The sequence below is a fragment of the Zeus faber genome, assembly GCF_960531495.2.
Source record: "Zeus faber genome assembly, chromosome: 11".
NCBI lineage: Eukaryota > Metazoa > Chordata > Actinopteri > Zeiformes > Zeidae > Zeus > Zeus faber.
Window position 1 is genome coordinate 25,758,027 of NC_137205.1, and position 21,241 is coordinate 25,779,267.

The window sequence follows — 21,241 nt, forward strand, 5'->3', positions numbered from 1 at the left end:
GTAAAGACCGCTCCTTAGGGGCGGACAAACGCGTCTCGTGACGTCACGCCCACCTCAGCGTGGTAGCGTGCGTCCGCGCGCGCGCGTGCGCGCGCGTCCCCTCCGCGTGTGGGTGGCTTGTGCGCGCGCCTCCCTCGCGGCAGACCGTGGATCTGTTGTTCTCGGCGTCGGGGACGAGGAGGAGGAGGAGGAGGAGGAGGAGGAGGAGGAGGAGGGGGACGGTCGGACGGACGCTCGGATAGAGCGACAAAGGGAGAACGACGGAGCGCGCTGGGAAGAGACCAGCGCCGCCGCCGCCGCTGCCGCCGCCGCCGCGTCCCATCGAGCGCTCCCCCGTTTCTTTTCTCGATTCGAACGAGCTGAGTGGATTTAACCCCCGTGACTCCGTCCGGCCCCCGTGAAAGTTTGGGTCATTGTCATCCCCCTGCGCGCCGTCCGTGACCTTTTTTTGGGGGGGGGCGGGGGGGGGCGAGGAGTGCGGAGTTTGACGCGGCGCGTGGGATAACCTGCTGACCACATGGTGGACCGCTCGGGGACCGGTGCGGATCGGAGCGCCTGACAGTGTCTCTAATGGGGTAAGTCACGGACGCAAGACACCTCCGCCGCCTCCGACACCTCCGTAAAACAAAACAAACAAAAAACAAAACTAACTAAAAACTGTGTCAATTTCAATGCGCTGGATGTGGCGCCGCGGACGTGGAGCCGCGGCTCAGGCAGGAAAGGGAACAATGTGTGTTTCTACAAACCGTGCGGTGGCGTCGCCGCCGGCCGATTTCAAAGTCCCGGAGTTGGATCGATACTGAATTGCGCTACACTGTAAGATGGTGCAATTCAGTGCTCCCCCTCCTCCGCCCTCCTCCTCCACTCCCAAGCAGAAGCGCTGATAATAACTTTCGCGCTTCTGCGATCAAACCATATATAGACAGGGATGATACCGAAACATAGACCAATGTGGGCGATAACACATATAATCACCCATGTGGGCACTTTAATTAGATAAATAACAATAATAATAATAATAAGAAGAAGAAGAAGAAGACTATTGATACGACACTTCAAGTCAAAAAAAAGCTTACAATGTGCTTCCACAGATACAAAAAACGCAGGTAAGGGACCATCAAGACAATAGGAATAATTAAAATAAAATGCGCCCGGCTAAAGACATTTAAGAAATCCATTAGAATAGTGAGACACGTAAATAAATAAAGTAAAACACAAATATAGAAATTCTGTGCTTTCGTAATCGAAAGCCAGACTGTTTTTTTAGTTTTTAGTTTACTTTATTACTGGTTCTGGTTGCGCTCTGCAACTACTTCCTTAGCACGCACACATTAATGTGTAATAACACCACGTGTTAAATATTAACGTGCAGCTGTGTGATGCATCTTGTGCAGTCTTTTTTTGGGGGGTGGGGGGGGGGGGGGGGGTGGGGGGGTTGGGTGGTGCTTTGCAGCCCTCCGGGGCCCTGCTGTGCGCCCCCCCCCCCCCCCCCTCCGATGTTGTTGAGGCTCGCTCATCCGTCACTCCAAAGGAGGCATTGTACCGAAAGGATGTATTAATAAGACAAAAGCTCCCATTATCCCATTTACCAGGAGTTCATCGACACAGCTCAAGAGGCAGGCCGCAACGAGGTTAAGCGTTGTGGATATTGTCTGGTTTAAAGTGGTAATCCGTTAGATTATCTTACATTACATTACATTACATTACATTACATTACATTACATTACATTATGTCATTGAGCAGAGGCTTTTGTCCGAAGCGACTTACTTCTGCTAACGAAATCCCCGCGTTGATGCTCTTATTTTTGTTTTGAAGCGGCACGTTTCCATTCAGCGTAGTGATCTGTCGTGGTTGCGTGTGTGCTTCTCTAATGTGCTGCTCCCCTCGTCGGAGTGACGTGCACAATAAAGGTCGCCCGGGCGCAACAAGTGAAAGATGGCGGCGGGGAATTTGATAAAGCGGCGCGGCTTGCTGAGGTCAGTAAACTGTTGATATGGATGAAGGTTCACTAAAATAGACCACCTCAAAGTGACCCCAGAAGGGTAAACACAGATGTTGGGAAAAAAAAAAAAAAGTTTCCGTTTTTTTGGAACTGGTAGTGTGATCCAGCCGACACGGATGATTATGTGTTTAAAGAATGGAGATAGCACAACCAGAATTGTATTATTATTATTTTTATGTCTTACTACAAATGACATGTGAATTTTGAGACAAATCATTTAAGGACTGCCCCCGCTTGGCCGACTGGTTTATTTACATGACAAAAATTAACTGGAGGTAAATCTCCCGAGCTGTTTTTAATAACAATTGCATAACACTGCAGCCTTAGTCCCTTGGTGGTGGTTGAATTGTTTGGATTTCTACTAGATGAAAGCAGGAGGGGAGTGATGTGTGTGGTTTTGGGGGTGGGATGGGGCTCCTGCTGCCTCCCGGTATCTGAAAAGGCAGCTTCATGCAAAAAGCCCTGCAGAGAAGGAAAGGTAGGTGTCGGTATTCCAGGCAGGAACACTTGAGGGTTAAAGCCTCCCCCAAATCACAATGAGATAAGATGATAGGGCGGAGGAACTAATGTTTATTGTCCAGATAAAAACAGCCCCATCCATCCATCACCGCCTGCACTGTGGTTGGTCTACCCTGCTCGGCCGCTACCGGCGCGGTGCTGTCGGATGTCCAACGCGCCGACAGCTGCGCTAAACGGTCGGAAACGGGACACCCGAGTGCGTTGGTGCCCGCAGAACAAAGATGAGTAAACACCTCCCTCTGATAACATCGCTGGAGAAAGGCGTAGAGGAAGCGCGGCGGACGGCGCTGAGATAGGCGCGCCAGGTGTCGAATCCTGCCTGTCAGCGGGTTCAGCGATGCAGGTGTCGAGAGAGCCGCGGCCCCCGTCTGTGGGCGAGGGCACACCCGGCCCGGCGGAGCGACTCGCCCGGCGTGTTGTGGGAGGGAGAGGGAGAGAGAGAGTGAGAGGACATGATACGGCCGGCCGGCCGTCTGCACCGGACCACGTGACCCCGACGGCTCATTACACCGGAACAAAACCTTCCGCACCGCCACCCCCCGAGCGCTGCCAGACTTCTTGGCGCACGCGTCCGTTCCTCCGCTCCGTCCTGGGCCCCCGGAGCGGAGTGACCCGGGGCCACCGCGGACCTGGAGGGGAGGCGGAGCCCTGGCCGCACACTCCACCCGGGCCCCGGGCTCACGTTGAGGGCCGAAGCCTTTTTAGAGGCCCCGACGGAGTCACAGGACTCTGGTGAAGCACACGCGTTGTCTTGCCAGCCCCCGTCCATTATTTCAGCGCTCGGGGAGCCCGGCAGCCCCATGACATCATGAGTTAAAGATTTATCTCCCGGTGCTCGGTAGCTGGCTTTCCCTTAACAACCGTCGATGTGGTCTGGGAATACTGGACCGTAATTGGACCCTTCTCAACGAAAAAGCGGCCGTGGGGGGTGGGATAAATAGATTGGGGGGGGTGGGGGTGGTGGGGTGGGGGGTGGGGGTCCGGGATAAATAAACAGTTGTAAGTGAACGGGCGGATAAATAAATGAATGATAATTCACTGGTGGGAACTGGACGTGTTGGTTGTTTGGGGGAGGACCAGGTCATGTTGGGTGGGGGTGGAGGTAGGGATGTGTTTGGAGTGGGTGGGTGGGGTGATCCCGAAGGATGCTCGGGTTTCAGCCCGGGCCTGGGAGAGGCCGTTAATAGGAAGCAGCGAGATGGCTTTCCTTCAGGGAGACCGACTTCCCTTTTGTTGTCTGCACGCACCACTTGAGTCGGCCGTATCAGAGAGGTTCAAAAACATGTGAAAGGACCAGAGCGGCGAGCGGAACCGGCTTGCGACCCCCCGCGTTTGTTTATTTTTTTTCACCTGGTTAAGAGCAGCCAGCCCCAGATCCTCGCCTCGCACCTTTTTCTCCCGGAAGTGACGCGTCGGCAAATGAAAAAAATAGGAAATTCATTTATGAACTCGACAGATATGACAGATTTTTTTTTATTTTAATTTTAATTTTAATTTTTCTCTCTCTGCGAAATCGCCCCGGTGCTCCGCGGTGACGCGGCCGTCCGGGCTTCCCCGGCGCCCGCTCGCGCTGCAGCCGGTGCTCCCCCTTAAAGCCTGAAAAACACTTTTTTTGGGCGTGGCAGCTGGAGCAAAATAAACGCCTTCTGTTCCCGGGCTACCAAAGCGCGAGTCGCGACACACACTGGGAGTGTCAGGATCAGGAACATAATATATGAACGAACCATAGATAAACGTATATATGGATATATATATATATATATATATAGATCTTTGCTTTTCTAGTCCCTGTCTGCAAACAACAGTAAGAATGGACAGTTTGAATTGAAATGTCTTTATTCAAAAGTTTTTAGCACGGTATGCTTATTCATCCAGAATCAATGAATCCATGAATCAATCTTTCACACACACACACACACACACACACAAACACACACATGAGCAGACACACATGCAGACACACACACACACACACAATTCCGCATGGGTGTGGATTCGGCCAAACTTGTGTTTTATAATGTTAGTTGGCTTATAAAGCAGGGTCGCGGCTGTTTCATCAAGCGTTGAGATGAGCCGGTATTCGGTTGTCGAAAAAAACCATTTTAACCATCGCAAAGGATATCTATATGCTTGCCAACCCCTCCTCCTCCTCCTCCCTTTGACGTTGACGGAACATGAGGCCTGGTGAGGCCAGGTTGTGATGCTTGTAGCAGCATGCCAGGATCTCTAACACGCAGTAACACAGCGAGAGAGCAGGGGGGGAGGGTTTTGCAGAAAGCAACCCACTCCACACCGCGTCCAAGTCGGCGACTAATCTACCCAGATACCGACGGCGCGTCAAAGTCATTTCATTTCCAGCGTCTCGAGCGACGTAACGTATCGTAGCGTGTACATGCAACTACAGTGAATATCATAGAACCCCCCCCCCCCCCCCCGCCCTCCGGGGCCGGTCACATGAGCGTTTGAACGTGTTCTATTTTTGGTCGCTCACTGATGTGGCTTTGGATGTGCAGCGGCAAAAACGCTGCAAACTCTCCCCAAAGTTATTTCGTTGCGATTTATGGATGGGAGCGGAATGAGCCGCCCGCGTAATCAGTGTGGTCATGTCGCGGTTGTTTCTTTTTTTTTGTGTGTGTGTGTGTGTGTGTTTCCCCCCCACCCGTCCACCGATGTCTGGTCAACCCCCTCCGATTCTGGAGCAGGTACACATGGAGATGCTGCGGTTTTCGGGGGAAGGAGGGAAAAAAAAAGGGGGGGAATAAAACAAAACAAAACAAAAAAAATCCTCTCCTCCTCCTCCTCCTCCTGTTTCTTCCCCAATTGACTCCATTGTCAGCCTTTCTCTTTGTTTGTGCAGCTGGAACGCTCACTGGCATTACTTCATCGCCACAAGCCCACCACCCACCCCCCCACCCCCCCCCCCCACCCCAACTCCCTCCCACCACCCCTCAAATTCAGATGTGGAGAGGAAAAAGTTGGACGGCCCCCCCCAGGTTTTAGATCACTCCGTTCAGCTGGCAAGATGTGTCAGGTCCACGCTTAAACAATTTATTGGGTGTAGGAGCCCGGCGGAGCGCCTGTCTTTCCTATCAAAGAGCCATTTTGTATTGCGTAATGACTGTTTGCCCTAGATACTGACTTTACCGATGAGTCAACCGCAAAGTCCTGTTTTGTCAGGAATTGTATTTTTTTTGTTTGGTTCATTTGCAGCAGTCCTCGCTTGGAGTCAAATGCAAATAATAATAACAATAACAACAATACTAACAATAATAACAATAATCACAATAATCACAATAATAATAACAATAATAACAACAACAATAATAATAATAATAATAATAATAACGATAATAATAATAAAAGTAGACGCGGCGCCGTCAGTTTACCCAAATACGACGACGGCTCCGACAGGTCGGTGTTTCGCTGCACTCAAGTGTCCACATCCACGCCTTGAGGTCGCGGTCACGTCATTTGCGGCGGCAGAAAAAAAATCGCATCGTCTTTCTTCGTGTTGCGCCAAATGTGTCCTATCTTTCTTCGCCCTCGGTGCCTTTTGGCTGATGATAACGCTCCATAATTCATTCAACTTCAAACGGGAACTTGACGGAGGAGTCGTCACATTATCCTCCCAACTCTTGCCTCGCAGCAAAGAGTTCATATAGATTTGATGATATTTTTGTCATGCAAAATAGCCCCTCGACAGACAAATCGACTAACCGGCTTAACGGCGGCACGTAACAAACCCAAATGACTTTCCCTCTCGAGTGGATTTCATGTAAGGACCGACCCAAGCAATGTTGCCAGAAATGCCGCATTACCCTCTTAAAATACTGTTACTCCAAATGGCCCCCCGGGCTTCTCCTCACGGATCCCGCTCTTTGAACAGAGTCTGTAGCTCTAACGGTTCTTACGTCTTTAACTCTGCCCAGATACAATCTACCTCCAGGGGTCCGGGTCTACCTCCTGAAGCTCGTGGTTTTTTTTTTTTTTTTGTTGTTTTTTTTGTTTTGTTTTTTTCACTCGCTAAGTCGCGTCCTTTAAAGCCAGGAACATTTAAGTCTCTCTAAAATGTGTTGGAGCAACTATGTGGACACAACAATGTTCTCGCTCCAGGCAACCCTGTTTTTCCAACAACAGGCGTCTGTTAAATGGGCCTGTATTTGCCAGAGGAGTCTGGAGGGGTTGTTTTTTTGTTTTTTTTATAGTGGAGCATGAGGGGAGAGTGTGGGGCCTCTATCAATTTGTCATCTTATCGCCGGGCAGAAGTAATCAGGGCAGCTTTATCCCGCTGTGTGTTGGCTGCGGCCGATGCTATCATGCTCGTCGTCACGAACCTCCCTCCTCACTCCTCTGCTTGTTGCTGTATGATCGCCTCTTGGCAATTTTGTCCCATGACTATGGCTCGGAGGCTGAGGAATCGGCGCTCGGATCTCTCGGCACTAATCGGCGAAAATGGTATACGCCGTCACGGTCAAGGCACACTACAGCGTGACACACGCACGCGCCTCAAAGGACGCTTGAGGTCCCAGACACCGAACGCGATCGCCGGCGCGGAATGCAAAAGCGTCACATGTGGCCTTTCGCAAACGCCATCCCGGCCCTCTGAGCCCGGTAGTACGACGTGAGACAGCGTGGGGCCCATGCTCTAGGGACGGAGCAGAATAGGGGCCGCGAGCCAGGGCAAACGAGACGCGAGCAAGGCTTCAAAGCCGTTCATTCGGCGGAGCGCCGGCCCTCATGGATAAACATGGCGAGCTGCGAGGGCGTCAGGCACGGCCGAAACTTGGAGGAAGCGCGCCTCGGCTGCCTGATGCAAAAAGTGGTATCTAAGGTAGAGATTTGGAGACCGTGGGATCTTATCCGGCAGCCGCGTGTACCCCGGCACACAATCGGGTCACCATCCGACATTTCGAACGATTATTGCGATCGAGGATTGAGATTGTGGACTCCAAATGCGAGCACATTCTGTGTGCGGTTTTGAAATCTTTTGCGCAGCCCACTTCCTGCACACCGTTGGCTGTTCTCCGGTTGATGCAATGCAGTCGTCACCGCAGATTTGTCACCGCGCTGCACTTTGACTCAGTTCTCAGTCGCCCGCTGTTGTTTTGTCAAGAATGCACATCCTGGACCGACAACTTTTGTTCTTTCATTTGGTGAAGTTTTCTATGATACGCCAGATATGATCATTTGTCAGGTTATGAGGGGGCTATTCAAAATGAAAAAATGTCCACCCACACAAGAACACAGGAAAAAAAAGAGATTTATAATGCTGGCATTAGCAGGCCAGATAATGTGCAATGAAACTCGCCGTTAAAACTCCAAAAAGAGCGTTTTCAAGAAGCTCCGTTTTACCCGTCCACAAAAAGGAAGGTGTTCTCCCAAGCCACCTGAGTGCGTGGCGCTACAAAAAAGGGTGGCCAGGAGGAAGCGGCGCTCTTTCCTGTTTCTAGTTTCTAACGTCACGGTGCAGGGTTGGCGGGCGTTTTCTTTTTGTTTTCGTTTTTTTTCCCCCGCTTCGGCGGAGGCCTGAAGCGTTCCGACGTCGGACCGCATTTGATCGCGGCGAGCCGAGTCGCGATCTGGGTAGGGAAAGGCGCGAACGAATGGCGGGCACCGACGACTTGACAGGGGCCCGGGTTTTGGGGAAAAAAACGGCGAAAAGCCGATTCCTTTAATCCCCGGCTCTGAGTGCTCGCCCGGAGCTTCTTTAATGGAGAGCCGCTCCTACGCTGTGCGCCGTAATGAAGTCTTTAATAGGCTGCTGTACGAGCGTGTCTGCCCCAGATGTGTTGGGAATAAATCCTTCCTGATGTGCTTTTAATCACTTCTTTGTGGTCTCCTCTTTTGATCTCTGCGGTGAGGTTTAAAAAATATACCGGGGCAAGGCGGAGGGGGGAGGAGGAGGGTGGGGGGGGGTTAAGAGTGTGAGAGATGCGTCCCGCCCCCCACCCAGCCGTCCGCCAAATCGGGATGAAAGGCAAACTCGCAGAAAGGAACAATAAAAGGAGTTTTAATAATTTGAAAATCAACAGATGACGGGGACGGTCCGAGGCTGATGGGTAATGTATTACAGTAATTGCCCCTTAGTCTGAGCGCGGCCCCCTCCCGTCGCCCCCATCCCTGCGGGGAGTGTGTGTGTGTGCGCGCGTGTGTGGTGGGGCGAGGGGCGGGTGGGTGTCTGCCGGTCACGCGGGTATTGACTCCTCGGGGCGCGGCGATGCCCGTCGTCAGCCAGGCCTTTGTGTCCGCCGCTCCCCTCCCGCCGTCGCCCCCCCCCCCCCCCCCACGCCCGGCGCTCCAACCGGCACATGCGCGAGCCGCCGTAAACGCGGCGCGCCAGAGCCTCGGAGCCGGGGCCCCGGGGAGGAGGGGGAGGCGGGAGAGCTCCCGCCCCCCCCCTTTCTTCTGCGACCCGAGCCGACAGACTAGACCCTTTTGGAAAAGGCTGAACCCAAACTGTCAGCGTCTGACAAGCGAAAGGGTAATCCCTAATTACATGATTAAATCGCACGTATTGGGGCCACACACTCCCCTGATATCTCGCAGCTTAAACAAGCTTTTAATGAAGCCCGGTTGTAAAAATTACCATAATAACCGACAGAAGAAAAATAAGAGGAAGGTTTACGGCGGAGCAGAAGTGGAAGCGATTCAGTGAACAAAGAAGGAACCTCGCTGCTCCGACTTCATCTGAATCCTCATGACGCGCCGGGCTCCTTTTTTTTTTTCTTTTTTCTTTTTTACAGTTTACTATTTGTTTTGTTTGTGCAACATTATTTTATTTTTTTTCTCTTTTCAAATTTCCCTTTGAAAGCTGAAGGAATGAGACTTGCGTATGTCGGGGACATGGTTTTGGCAAGTTTACACAAAGCACCAGAGACATTTTTTGAGTTTTTGACCCGCCCCTTCCACCACCACCACCCCCGCCCCCTCTCCCCTACTCCCCTTCCCTCTCACTCTCTCTCTCTCTCTCTCTCTCTCTCTCTCTCTCTCTCTCTCTCTCTCTCTCTCTCGCTGTCTCCGCTCTTTGTGCTCCTTCCCTCGCTGAATTCCTTTTAAAGCTCCAAACCTTGAGATATCGCAGGCCCCCGTCGCCCATCTCCAAGTCCGCGGCCCCGCCCCTCCACGGTAAAAGTCACAGAGCGGCTCCGGCGGCCCCCAACGTCCCCGACTCCCCCTCACTCCCGGGCCCCATCTGTTTTTCCCCTTAAAACCCTCCACCCCTCCACCCATTTCTTCGCTGGCCGTCATGTAAACCGTCCATATTTCAAAACAACAGAGCCTGCTGTCCCGTCTCCCTGTGAATCACTCCTCCACCCCCTCAGCCCACGTATCCCCCCCTGCCCCCCCGGGCCCCCGAAGTTCTGCGCTGCGGCGAGACGGAAATCCCGGCCGCGACGTGTTAGAGGATCTAGTTCGCGTCTCTCTCTCTCTCTCTCTCTCTCTCTCTCTCTCTCTCTCTCTCTCCCTCCAACGCATGCTCTCCAGCTGTTGAGTACGTGACAGCCGTCATTTCCCTCGTTCGCGCCGTGGCGGCAGAGACGGGGCGATCGATGAGTTCGCGTCGCGCTCGGGAATCGACCTCGTGTCCTCGCCTGCCGCGCCAACGCCGCGGGGATCTCTGGCGGGCGGACATTGTGTTGCTTTTGTTGCGTCGGCCCTATCGGCTCATCTCTGTCTCCGCTCGGCTGCTTTATCGGCTCGCCCGTCGCCGCCGAGGCGTGGAGCGCTGATAGCAGAGCAGAGGAGGGAAAGCCGCTCCTCCCTCCGTCCCTTTTTTTTTTTCCCTCTTCTCCCCACCAGAGGGGCTTCTCAACGTGTGGTTCGGGGGCTCCAGGAAACCCCTATTGAAAGAGGCTTCACGCCCCCTTTGCTTAACACAGCCGGCTGATCGCGGCAAAAAGGTCGCGAAAAGAACCGGGTCACGTTTTTGCCCCCCCGGCACCGATGTCAGAATGCGGGGTATTGATGGCGGGGCGGTCGATGGCGTCGCCGGCGGTTAAAAAGGGCCGGCGGATGGAGCCCGTGCGGGAGCGGACCTGCAAGGTAGCGGAAACGTCGAGTTGCTCGGCGGCCGCGGGGGTGTTTCTTTCCTTTTGGGTCCCAATTCGCCGAGATAAGGAAAGTCTCGCGGTCGAGGCCGGGGAAAGTTTTGATAACCGTGGAACCTCTGCCAACCTGGGTCTACTGTTGGGGCCCCGTGGTTTAAACTCGAGAAGGAAGTTCTCTTTCTGATTTATTCAGATTCCCTGAAACGTTGCAGCTGTGTACGCAATTCCACACAAGTCGAGTGCATCAGTCCACAGTCATCTTCCTTCCTCAATTCCGCCATGACCGTGGCACTCGCTTGCATAAGAGACTCCCGCAGAGGCGCCAGCGGTTGGGGCCGTGTTTAGAGCCGGGGGAAGGGACGGGGCGCGACGGTGAGGAGCCCTCCCCTGACCGGCGGTGGACGCCGGACGGTTGGATGGAAGTAAAAGACGGATAACGGATCCCCTCAGCGCCCGCGCGTCCCAGACGGACAGGCGCTCTGGAAAGCCAGGATCGGTCAAGGTTATATCTTGCGAAAAGGTTATATCTCGCGAAAAACAGTAGCCCCGGTTGTACGCGTTGCCAACAAAAAGGTGATTTGTCTGTCATCAAACGGTGCTCGTGTTCCGCCGCCGGTGAGATGAACCGGTGGCGGAAAGCTGCGCCACGGACGGCCGGCGAGAGACGTCGCGGGACACGCCGGACCGCTTTACAGCGACAGGAAACGTTCAAACACGATGAGCCAGTCGTCTAAGTAAACAAGCGCTTGTACAAGCGTCCTCGAGGAAACGAGATAAGCCGAACACGCGGACCGTCCCAAAGGCAGAGTCGCTTCATCACGGTTCTTATCAGAAAGAAAATGTTTGAGTTTTGAGTTTTGGTGGGGTATCGGTATGTGGCGAGTTTTTCGGACCTGGCTTTGTGTGTGTTTGTGGGTGTGTGTGTGTGTGTGTGTGTGTGTGTGTGTGTGTACCCAGGTCAGGGTTTCCTGTTTTTACCAAGGAGAAAGTGGGGCCCGCCTCAAGCACGGTGTGCGACAGGTGGCGGGTGGTGTAATGGGGTGGGGTGGTTCCTTATTTTTATTTTTTTTGTTGTTGTTTTTTTTTTTTTTTTTTTCTTCCACCCCCGAACAGACGCTCCCCTAATTGGGGCTTATCAGGTGTTTCTGGGAAATCCAAACAACACCTGGGGCCTTTGTGCCGTCGTCGGTCACGTGACGGGGGAGAGGAGCTCTGTCGCTCGTTAGGATTAGGAAGGAGGAGTGGATCGACTTTCAGCCTCCGTCGCCACGTTCACAATCTTTCGCCAAAATTCGAATGTTTCTCCTGGCACGTTTTAGGGTGGAGGCGATAACGGGATTTAAAAATATCCTTAAGAATAAATCACCGTCATTTTTGATAAGCGGTCTTCCAGTGGCACTGATTAGGGCGAGGTTTTTTATGTTCGATCGATGTGAGGTCACTGCAGAATGAATGATGCCGAGGTTCTCTCAGATTTATCGGTGAGTGCTTCATGGAAAAGTTTGGTTAAATATGTGGAAAATCCACCAATTTGCTGTATCTGATCTGAATTTCCCGGTCCAGCTTTGTTCCCTTTTACCAACGGAGCTATGTTGGTCGGTTACTATGCAATGGGGACTACCATGCACATGTCTATTGTATTGCAGTTTTAAATTGACAAATGTCTTCAAAATAATTGTATTACCACTTTTCCAGCTCCCTGGTAATGTAGCTGACACCTTTCTTAAAAATACGTGGTACAGTACAATATACAATATAAGTATTCAGATACAGGTTATATGTTTGTATCTGCAGTTTGGGTGACACTGGGATTTTATGACATAGGATGTTTATTATTATTATTATTATTATTATTATTATTATTACCTGTATTATTATTACCAGTATTATTATTATTATTATTATTATTATTATTATTATTATTATTATTATTATTATTATTATATTTTTGTTTCTTGTTGAGTTAAACAGTTTTCATGTATATTCATCCATGTTTCTGTCAGACGGCCGAAAGGCGATGAGGTCGGCAGGCAGGCTGGGCAGGCAGGGGATACAACAAAAATACATACAAACAAACAAAAAAGTGTGTTTTTTCCCAGGAGATCGCAGGTGGGTGGCGAGGCCTTGGACAAAGATAATAACAACATCCATGATCGTAGGTTCTAATGTATGGTACGCCCTGAAAACCTTGCTCCTATCCACCATGAAAATAGAACCAACTCCAACTAAAATGGCCGCAGACCCCTCCCTAATAAATATATCTATTCTGTATGTGTTATAGGGGGAGGTCTCAGATAGAAGCGTTGGGTTTCAAAGCATGTGGAATTGACTCCCCTAAAACACAGCGTTCATTGTCCTCAGCTTGTACCTGCTGATAAAGGGAAAGCAATCTGTCGACATGAGATGTGGGAGAGGGATCATTGTCAGCGTGGCGTGAGCGCAGGTGTGAAGTTTGCAGCGCGCTTATGAGGTATTTCCTCTGGGGGTATGGGTTCTGACGGTGGTGTGTGTGCATCACTCACAGAGCACGGCGTCGGCGGCGGCCTCGCGGGTGGCGGCTCGCAGAACAGGAAGTCTGCGCTATCCGGTCGTCGTGAAAACCGCGTGGCTCACATTTTAAGGGCTGTGGCTTGACAGCGCTGCGGGCAAACCAGCCCGTCGGGTTTCACATCCCCTGCCGGCGGCACAACTGTGCGGCCTTGAGCTGCCTAGATAGCATAAACCAGTGCATATACCAGTGCATATACCAGTGCATATACCAGTGCATATACCAGTGCATATACCAGTGTATATACCAGTGCATATACTAGTGCTCAACCTTTGTTAGACCCAAATGTTTAGGTCCCATGCCACCACCCCCACACCCATCCAATCAACCAACAGAAACTCACCACAGTACGGTGGCCAGACGTTCGGTTTTTCCGGTATTGAGCTGGGTGTCCCGAGTCCTGACAGACATCTGCAACACTAAAATGTCCCAATATTCAACATTCATTACCAAATTGTCCCAGTTTTCACCACAATTAAAATAGTAATAATATTATACTTGTTTCCGACGTCGTATCATGTTCCGTCCCACTCATTACCTAACCCAATCAAAAAAAAACCCAATAAAAAACAATGCACAAAACAATGTAACACGGGCGTGATAACCATAACTCAGACCTGAAAACGCGGCACACTTTAAAAGGTGGTCACCCTACAGCAGCACAATCGTCATGTTCCGTAAAAACATCGCATATACATTTCAAAAAAAGTCTTTATTTTAAAAGCACAACTTTTGACTGCACTTGTTGTTGTTGCTGTTCTGCTTTGTGTTTTTCCTACAATACAACAGGCTTCAAGCGTACCTTTACCTTTCGGCGCCCTTCCAATTGAAATGAATGGAGCTCACCCGTCCCGTCAACGCCGCGGCGTGACGGCGTCAAAGGGTTCGGCGGCGCTTTCCGAGCGAGCCGAGTCGGAAAAAATCCCGGTTCAGATTTTCAGCCAATCACGGTGGATTTGCTGATTACTGTAGTGTCAAGCCCAGAGGTTCCGGCTGATGGGTGAAGCAGCTGGATCGGTGCGGGGCTGGAGCGAAAACATGGCAGGACTTACTCTCTGAACCTGGAATTTTCCACCTCTGCTAACTATCTTACTGTTGATGAAAAGGGACAATTTGAACTTTATCAGGGGTTTTGAAATGGAATAATATAAGGGGGGAAAAAAAACGAGAGAAAAAAACATTTATTTACTTACTTACTTTACTTATTCCAGCATAAACAGACTGAAGCCCGGGCTTAGAGAACCGGCCCCCGAGAATCCGTAGAGGATCTGATGTAATAGGATTGACCAGAACTCCCGAATAAAACCAAACAGACCGATGACTATCTTTACATCTACCATGCGCGGACGCAGTAGGGACGCGGAGCTGGTTTGTTTCGCCGTCTCCATTAACTGCATCATTACAAGCCACACCAAATCTAATTACATTGGTCTGGTACATGTGCACCCCCTCAAGCCTTTATTTGCATTTTTTTAATGGGCCTAAAAGGAAGGAGAATTGCCTCATAGAGCAGCCCTGATAAGCAAATACTCAATTGTGCTATTATGATAGTTGCAATAGCCACGGGGAAATATGCTGTCCTACATCGAGGCTGAAGAGCAGCGCTGTTTTCCCCGACGCAAACTGTCCTTCTCTGTTGCCGCTCGCGAAAAACTGTGTGTGGGTTATTATTGGCACCCGAGTGCAGCTGTGTGTCGAAACCTGCCTGTGTGCAGCTGGACCGCCACACTAGACCATTCTGTGTCTTTTCTACATGTACAATAAAGCATGTGTGTGTGTGTGTGTGTGTGTGTGTGTGTGTGTGTGTGTGTGTGTGTGTGTGTGTGTGTGTGTGTGTGTGTGTGTGTGTGTGTGTGTGTGTGTGTGTGTGTGTGTTTTAGAGGGCTCTGCGCACATGGGAGCCATCCAATTTTTGGCCACGCATGGTTTTGCATGTGTGTGTGTGTGCGCATGCGTGTGTGTGTGTTTGTGCGCGCGCGCATGTGTGTGTGCTCGCCTGTGCACTTCACGACGGCAATGTCTCAGATTCCTGCCTTTGTGTCCAGATGCCGTTCCGCATGGATGCTCTCTTTCGGTCTCTGTCTTCCCCCTCGCGAGTGCGTCCCTCTTTCTGTTACTTCCGTTTTCTGTGTCTTTTCTGAGTCAAAGCAGGGCGGCACAGAGTCCCAGTAAAACGTTTAGAGAGAGAGAAACCGAGAGAACCGTATGGGGAAGCCGTGCGTAGGCATCGCCGGCTCTTGTTACGGCCGGAGCTGGCGTCCGAATGGATCACATTACCTTTGACCGGTTTAGGACACCAGCTCCATCGCTAATTAGGTTTCCAGGCCCAAAGCTCTGGCTCTGCTTGGCAGCCGGCTTTCCCTTGCACGCCCCCGGGTGGCTGCACCGGGTTGCGTTGATATCGAAATTTAAGGCGAGATTTGGAGACCATCCCGAGGGCGTCAACATTGCCGTTGATTGCGTTCGCTGCGGGGGCTTTCGACGCTCCAGTGAACGGAGATGGAAACAATGCGCATTTCGTTGGCTGTTCGTCGGCGGGCGGCGATGAAGAAAAAGCTCTCTGTCCGAGTCAGAAAGGTAACTCACTGGAGTGGAATGGTGTTCCGCACACAACAATGGTGTGTGTTGACAGTCGAGGGCTTGGACGGGCTGCGTGGAATGTCCCCCCCAGTTTGAAACCTTCGGCTCTTGTCTGAGCACGAGCGCTCGGCCCGACGGAGCCTGTCGTTCTTTCAGATTAAGTGTAACCTACTGAAAGGGTAAATGTGTTGTTTTGGTTTTTTTTCTTTTTGGATGTTCTAATGTTCTTCAGCCCCTTCGGCGTTTTGGGTTTCTTGCCGAGGGCGTTATGTTCAGTGATAAGATATCTGAATTACTTCCGTAAATGACCCAGACGGGCTCACGGGTTTACCGGTCACGGTTCATGTTCGACAGCTTGAACTCGACTGTTTGCTTGCGTGGGTGTTTGTTTGGAGATGCGTGTGGAGAATGCCGTGTGTTCACACAAAGTGTGAGCATGTGACAACACAGCGCTCGCCGTGTGTGTGCTTGCCCTGCAGTTGACAATCTTTGCTTCCAAAGAAGTCATTGGAACCTCAATGCTTTTAAGACGCAGCAATACATGTGTTGGGTTACCACACACCAACTGACTGTGAAGAGAAAGTTCAAGATTTTCCATTTCTATATCAAATCTGTCGGTTACCTTTTTTTTTGTTTGTTTGTTTTTTTTATTTGGGGTATAACAATGAAATCAGAATCCGTTTATTCGGCCAAGTACATTTCCATATATGAAGAACTTGTTGGGTACGGATTTTCGCATGGCTGTGCAGACGTTTAGCAGAAAGAAGCTGAACAGTCTGCAAAAATAGCCAAAAATACAAAAAGTTTCTCTAATTACAAAACAATACATTTACAGAATATATCAAAAAGCGATTCTCTGCGCAGGATAGTTCAAGAGGCAGAAAATATTTCCAAAGCATTCCTTGATTTTACTATGAAACACACGTCATCCTAACTTTCCAATGCAAAACACAGATCTTCGTTTTGATATGACCTTCGACAGGCAATGTGTTATTTTCTACCTAATGTCCCCGTCATTAACCCGCTGGGTGTTGTCTTCTGTGTCTGCAGGTGATGAGGCTCATGGGATGTGACAGCGGGACCGGCAGTCTCCCTCCCGGCATGCGGCCTCAGTCCGTCTCTTCCTGAGACGGAATCCATTGATGCCCTAGACTCACTCCCCCGACACCACTGTATGAATGAGTCTTTGCTGTAAAGCCGCCGTGGTCTGCCACCCTGTCACCATGACGAGCAAGTATATACAGTACTACAACCAGAGTCTCATCCAGTACTACTACCGCTGCGCTAAGGACATGTCCGAGGATGAGCTCGGGAAGCGCATCCGGCAGAAGAAGGAGCTCGGCACCCTCAACATCGTCATCGTGGTGCTCTGCAGCATCATCATCCTGGAGAACCTGCTGGTTCTCATCGCCGTCTTCCGCAACAAGAAGTTCCACTCGGCCATGTTCTTCTTCATCGGCAACCTGGCCCTCTCTGACCTTCTGGCGGGCTCCGCCTACATAGCAAATATCTTTCTGTCGGGGCCGAGGACCTTTCAGCTGTTGCCGGTGCAGTGGTTTATCCGCGAGGGCACGGCATTCATTGCTCTGGCCGCCTCCATTTTCAGCTTGCTGGCTATCGCCATAGAGCGCTACATCGCCATCACCAAGGTCAAGGTGTACGGCTCCAACAAGACCTGCCGCATGTTCCTCCTGATAGGAGCGTGCTGGGTCACCTCCATCCTGATCGGCGGGCTGCCCATCATCGGATGGAACTGCATTTCCAACCTCCCCGAATGCTCCGCCGTGCTGCCGCTCTACTCCAAGAAATACATTGTTTTTGTTGTGACCATTTTCAGCATTATACTCCTCTCCATCGTCATCCTCTACGTGAGGATCTATCTGATCGTGCGCTCCAGCCACCAGGAGGCCACCAACTCTCCGACCTACGCCCTTCTGAAGACTGTCACCATCGTGCTGGGCGTGTTCATCATGTGCTGGCTGCCGGCGTTCACCATCCTCCTCCTGGACTCGTCCTGCAGGATGGAATCCTGTCCCATCCTCTCCGATGCCGACAAGTTTTTTGGCTTCGCCACCCTGAACTCGGCGCTGAACCCGGTGATCTACACGCTGCGCAGCAAGGACATGAGGAAGGAGTTCCTCCGCGTGCTGTGCTGCTGGGGTTTGCTGCGGAGCGGACGCCCCGCCGACCGCTGCCTGGTCCCCCTCAAGAGCTCCAGCTCCCTGGAGCACTGCACCATCAAACACGAACAGCAGACTACACCCATCATGCAAGACTGCACCACCTGCGTCTGATGCCTCGCGACCACTCGTGGATCTGTGTGCTAGTGTATGTGTGTTTTTGCGTATAACTTGCAAATAGCGAGGAATGTATGAGAGTAGGTGCGACAGTGTTGTTAAAATGTATTCGGAGGAGAAGAACAAAGACTGTTGGCAGGCAAAGAGACTGACAAATAAAGACCACATCTCCACACTTGTGGAACTTGTGGCCGGCGTGAGAGATTGAGTATATTGACTCTTTCTCATGACAACCAAATTTGTGGGGGACTCTACAATCAGCGTTCCCTGTTTCACCTGTAGCAAGGATGTGAAAACACAATCACTCTGGAGGGAAGTGGATAAATTAGCTTGCCACGATTGTTGGTGAGACCTTTGAGGGATGTGGAAAACTGTTCATCCATGGGTACTCTCACTGATTCTATACAATATCCACTTTTTTTATTTGCATACTTTTAAGCTCTTTCTTTCAACATGTATGTATTGCCCAAATAAGAACCAAATATGCTAACATGAAATAGGTGACATCCACATCAACGTGTTAGAGGAAGTTGTGAGGTCTGCACCATTGCAAAGCTTGCAAAGTTGCACTTTGTAGATTTGTAGGCGTAATTTGTTCTTCTTCAAGTGGCTCTCCCCCTTTGTAACAATTTGTTACGCCATTCTCTGTATGTGATTTGTTTGTATATTTGCCCGACAAAATCATTGCTTATACTTGAGCGGAGAAAGGAGGTAACAATCAACCCCGACCAATCGACCAACGTTCCACTCCACACAAGCCAAATAATAGACCAGACCTATATACTCCCTATATAACCATGTCTTGACCCCTCTAATTAACTGTAACAAACTTAAATATCCACCTTACATTTAATGCATGAATTTCTTAACTCATTAGTCCGGTTAATGTGTACGGTATACATTTCAAGCTCCAGCATTGTCATTAACGACTCCCAATGCCTATTTGTCCTTATAATCTGTCCTTCCTGCTTTTACTGTTGTCTTTTGTATCTTAACAATTTCCTAGGAGGAAGGCTCAAGCACAAAGCACACTTCCTGAAGTAAGTTGGCACTGATAAGTCTCACTCGATGACAACGGTCACGTGGCCCCCATCTAATGGGATCTCTGTCTTGACAATGTTGTGGCGAGTAGCGTAGCAGCAGTGTGCTCTCTCCATTTGTGTCTTCCTCTTTGAGAATGAGGCTGAATGTACGTATGAAGTGTTTTGGAGCCAGGGCTCCGCTTATGACAGTATTATTGATCATCTTTGTGCATTGACCTGCCGTTGACATGCAGACAGTGGGATGAACAGGGTCGGTCACTCTCACTGTGAAGTCTTAAATAGCGGCACAAACAACTTATTGTCCTGGTTTAATTTGCTAGACATTATGCCTTGTGTCACCAGGATGAAATGAGATCTGTACAGAGTAAACACGTCTCAGCTTTCCAAAAAACAACGCCTCACTTCCCCTACAAAGGAGGAGCAGATCCAATTTCAAAGGTGTGTGTGTGTGTGTGTGTGTGTGTGTGTGCGTGTGTGTGTGTGTGTGTGCGTGTGTGTGTGTGTGTGTGTGTGTGTGTTGGGGGGGGGGTCTGCGTGGCCTCTTGGGAGGTCAGCTTCATCCTACTACAGGCAACTTCCTTCAGCCATAGGAAGTCCTGTTTTTCATTGTCCGGTTCCTGTTGTTCAAGGGGTTGTCTAACCTTCTTCCTGTACACGTACACACACGCATGCCTCACCCACACTTCTCAAAACGTACGCCTTCCCTTGCCCTAATCCCGTACAGGTTTTGACATTAAGACAGCCAAGTAGAACTAGTGAAAAGCACTTTGGCAGCTTCAACAGCATCTGCTTTCCCCCAGGTATTCGAGACGTGTTTTCATCTGTGTTAGTACCACTTAATTTTGTTGCCTAACTTGTACATTTTTTAAATGATATATATGAATAACTATGTATGTTTTGTAAGTATGTATCTATGTAAAGTTTGTTCAAAGTGTGTTGTTGTATTGAAATGTTCTGTGTGCAATAGCCTTGTCTGTCCAGTAGCACGCTGCCTGAGTTAAAATGGTACAATCTTAAACACTAATAGAGGTACATAAATGTTTTGTTAATTGCATTCCATTTTGATAAAATAAATGAAATACCAAAATGAACGGTACGTGTGTGTGTGTGTGTGTGTGTGTGAATTGGTCAGAGTAATTCCATGTGTCTGGCACAACAGAGTCGTGTTGCCTCTTTTTCGTAGTTGTTTGCGGCTCCAGGTTATCTACATGTCCTAAGATGCATCGCTATTATGTCCGCATCTGAGGAGTAATCAATATTCAATGTTTAATCCAAACATGTTCTGACAAGGTCAGAAAAACACTCGCTTCGACACGAAACGCCTCAAACACTATGCAAATAATCCAGAGGCCATTAATCACAGCTCTCTTACCTAATGAAATCTCCCAGTTGCTTCAAGGCTAAAGTGAGGAAGGGTTACGCTGGGAAGCTGGTTGAGGGCAGCGAGGTTGAAAATGGGTTGTGGTATTAAAAAGGAATGGCTATTTGTATATAAGTTTGTCTGGGAGAAGCATGAAGAAAGGCCCTGGGAGAGGTTTTTGTTTTCGGGGGAGACGCTGGGTGCGGGGAGAGGCTGACAGAGTATGGCCTTGGGAGAGTTGGGCCTGGTTGCTGTCAGACGTCCAGGATTCCTGGGTGGGAACATTGGCTGAATCAGCCCCAGGAGGCTGCGCTGCTGGGAAGGCTGCCAAGTCTTTCCAGCAGCCTCGCAGGATGTGACATCAGACTCCAGAAACCTGTAGGCGAAGCTGTGTACACAAAATAATTCAAAGCAGAGAGCACATGAGATGGGTTTCGGAAGATCCAGAAAAACAGAAATTCAAACAACGAGACGATATCAGAATGAGAAATGAACACATTCAGATAGTGGAAAAATGTGACTTGTAAAGGACCTCCGATATCTGCTTCATTAAACCATGACATAAATGGAAGGAATCTAAATCAACACTATTTTTTCCACGTGGGGATTACAAGGTTTGGACTGAACGGCACTGATGTGGTTTATACTGCACTGCAATGAAGAGCCATGTGTGGTCCAAGTCCAGGATAGGTCTATATTCTGAAAATACATACTGTATATATATATTTTTTTTGTGCAAAAGAATAACATCACACCCTCGTTGGCCTCATTCACGATCGGACATTTTACGAAACGAAAACTTAAAGGGTAAAGGGAGGATAAAGAAAAAAAGGAAACATAAAT

General features: G+C 50.0%; 1 protein-coding gene across 1 annotated transcript; it reads left to right on the forward strand.

Annotated features, from left to right (window-relative positions):
• The first annotated feature begins 472 nt into the window (after positions 1–472).
• Positions 473–20,129, forward strand: s1pr2 (sphingosine-1-phosphate receptor 2). The gene is made up of 2 exons (XM_080009211.1): positions 473–575; positions 16,749–20,129. The coding sequence occupies exon 2, from the start codon at positions 16,877–16,879 to the stop codon at positions 17,990–17,992; it is 1,116 nt and encodes a 371-aa protein (XP_079865337.1). The 5' UTR covers positions 473–575; positions 16,749–16,876; the 3' UTR covers positions 17,993–20,129.
• Positions 20,130–21,241: the final 1,112 nt, after the last annotated feature.

Coding starts and splice junctions, on each gene's coding strand:
- s1pr2 (XM_080009211.1), top strand. CDS start 16,877: ATGAGTCTTTGCTGTAAAGCCGCCGTGGTCTGCCACCCTGTCACCATG.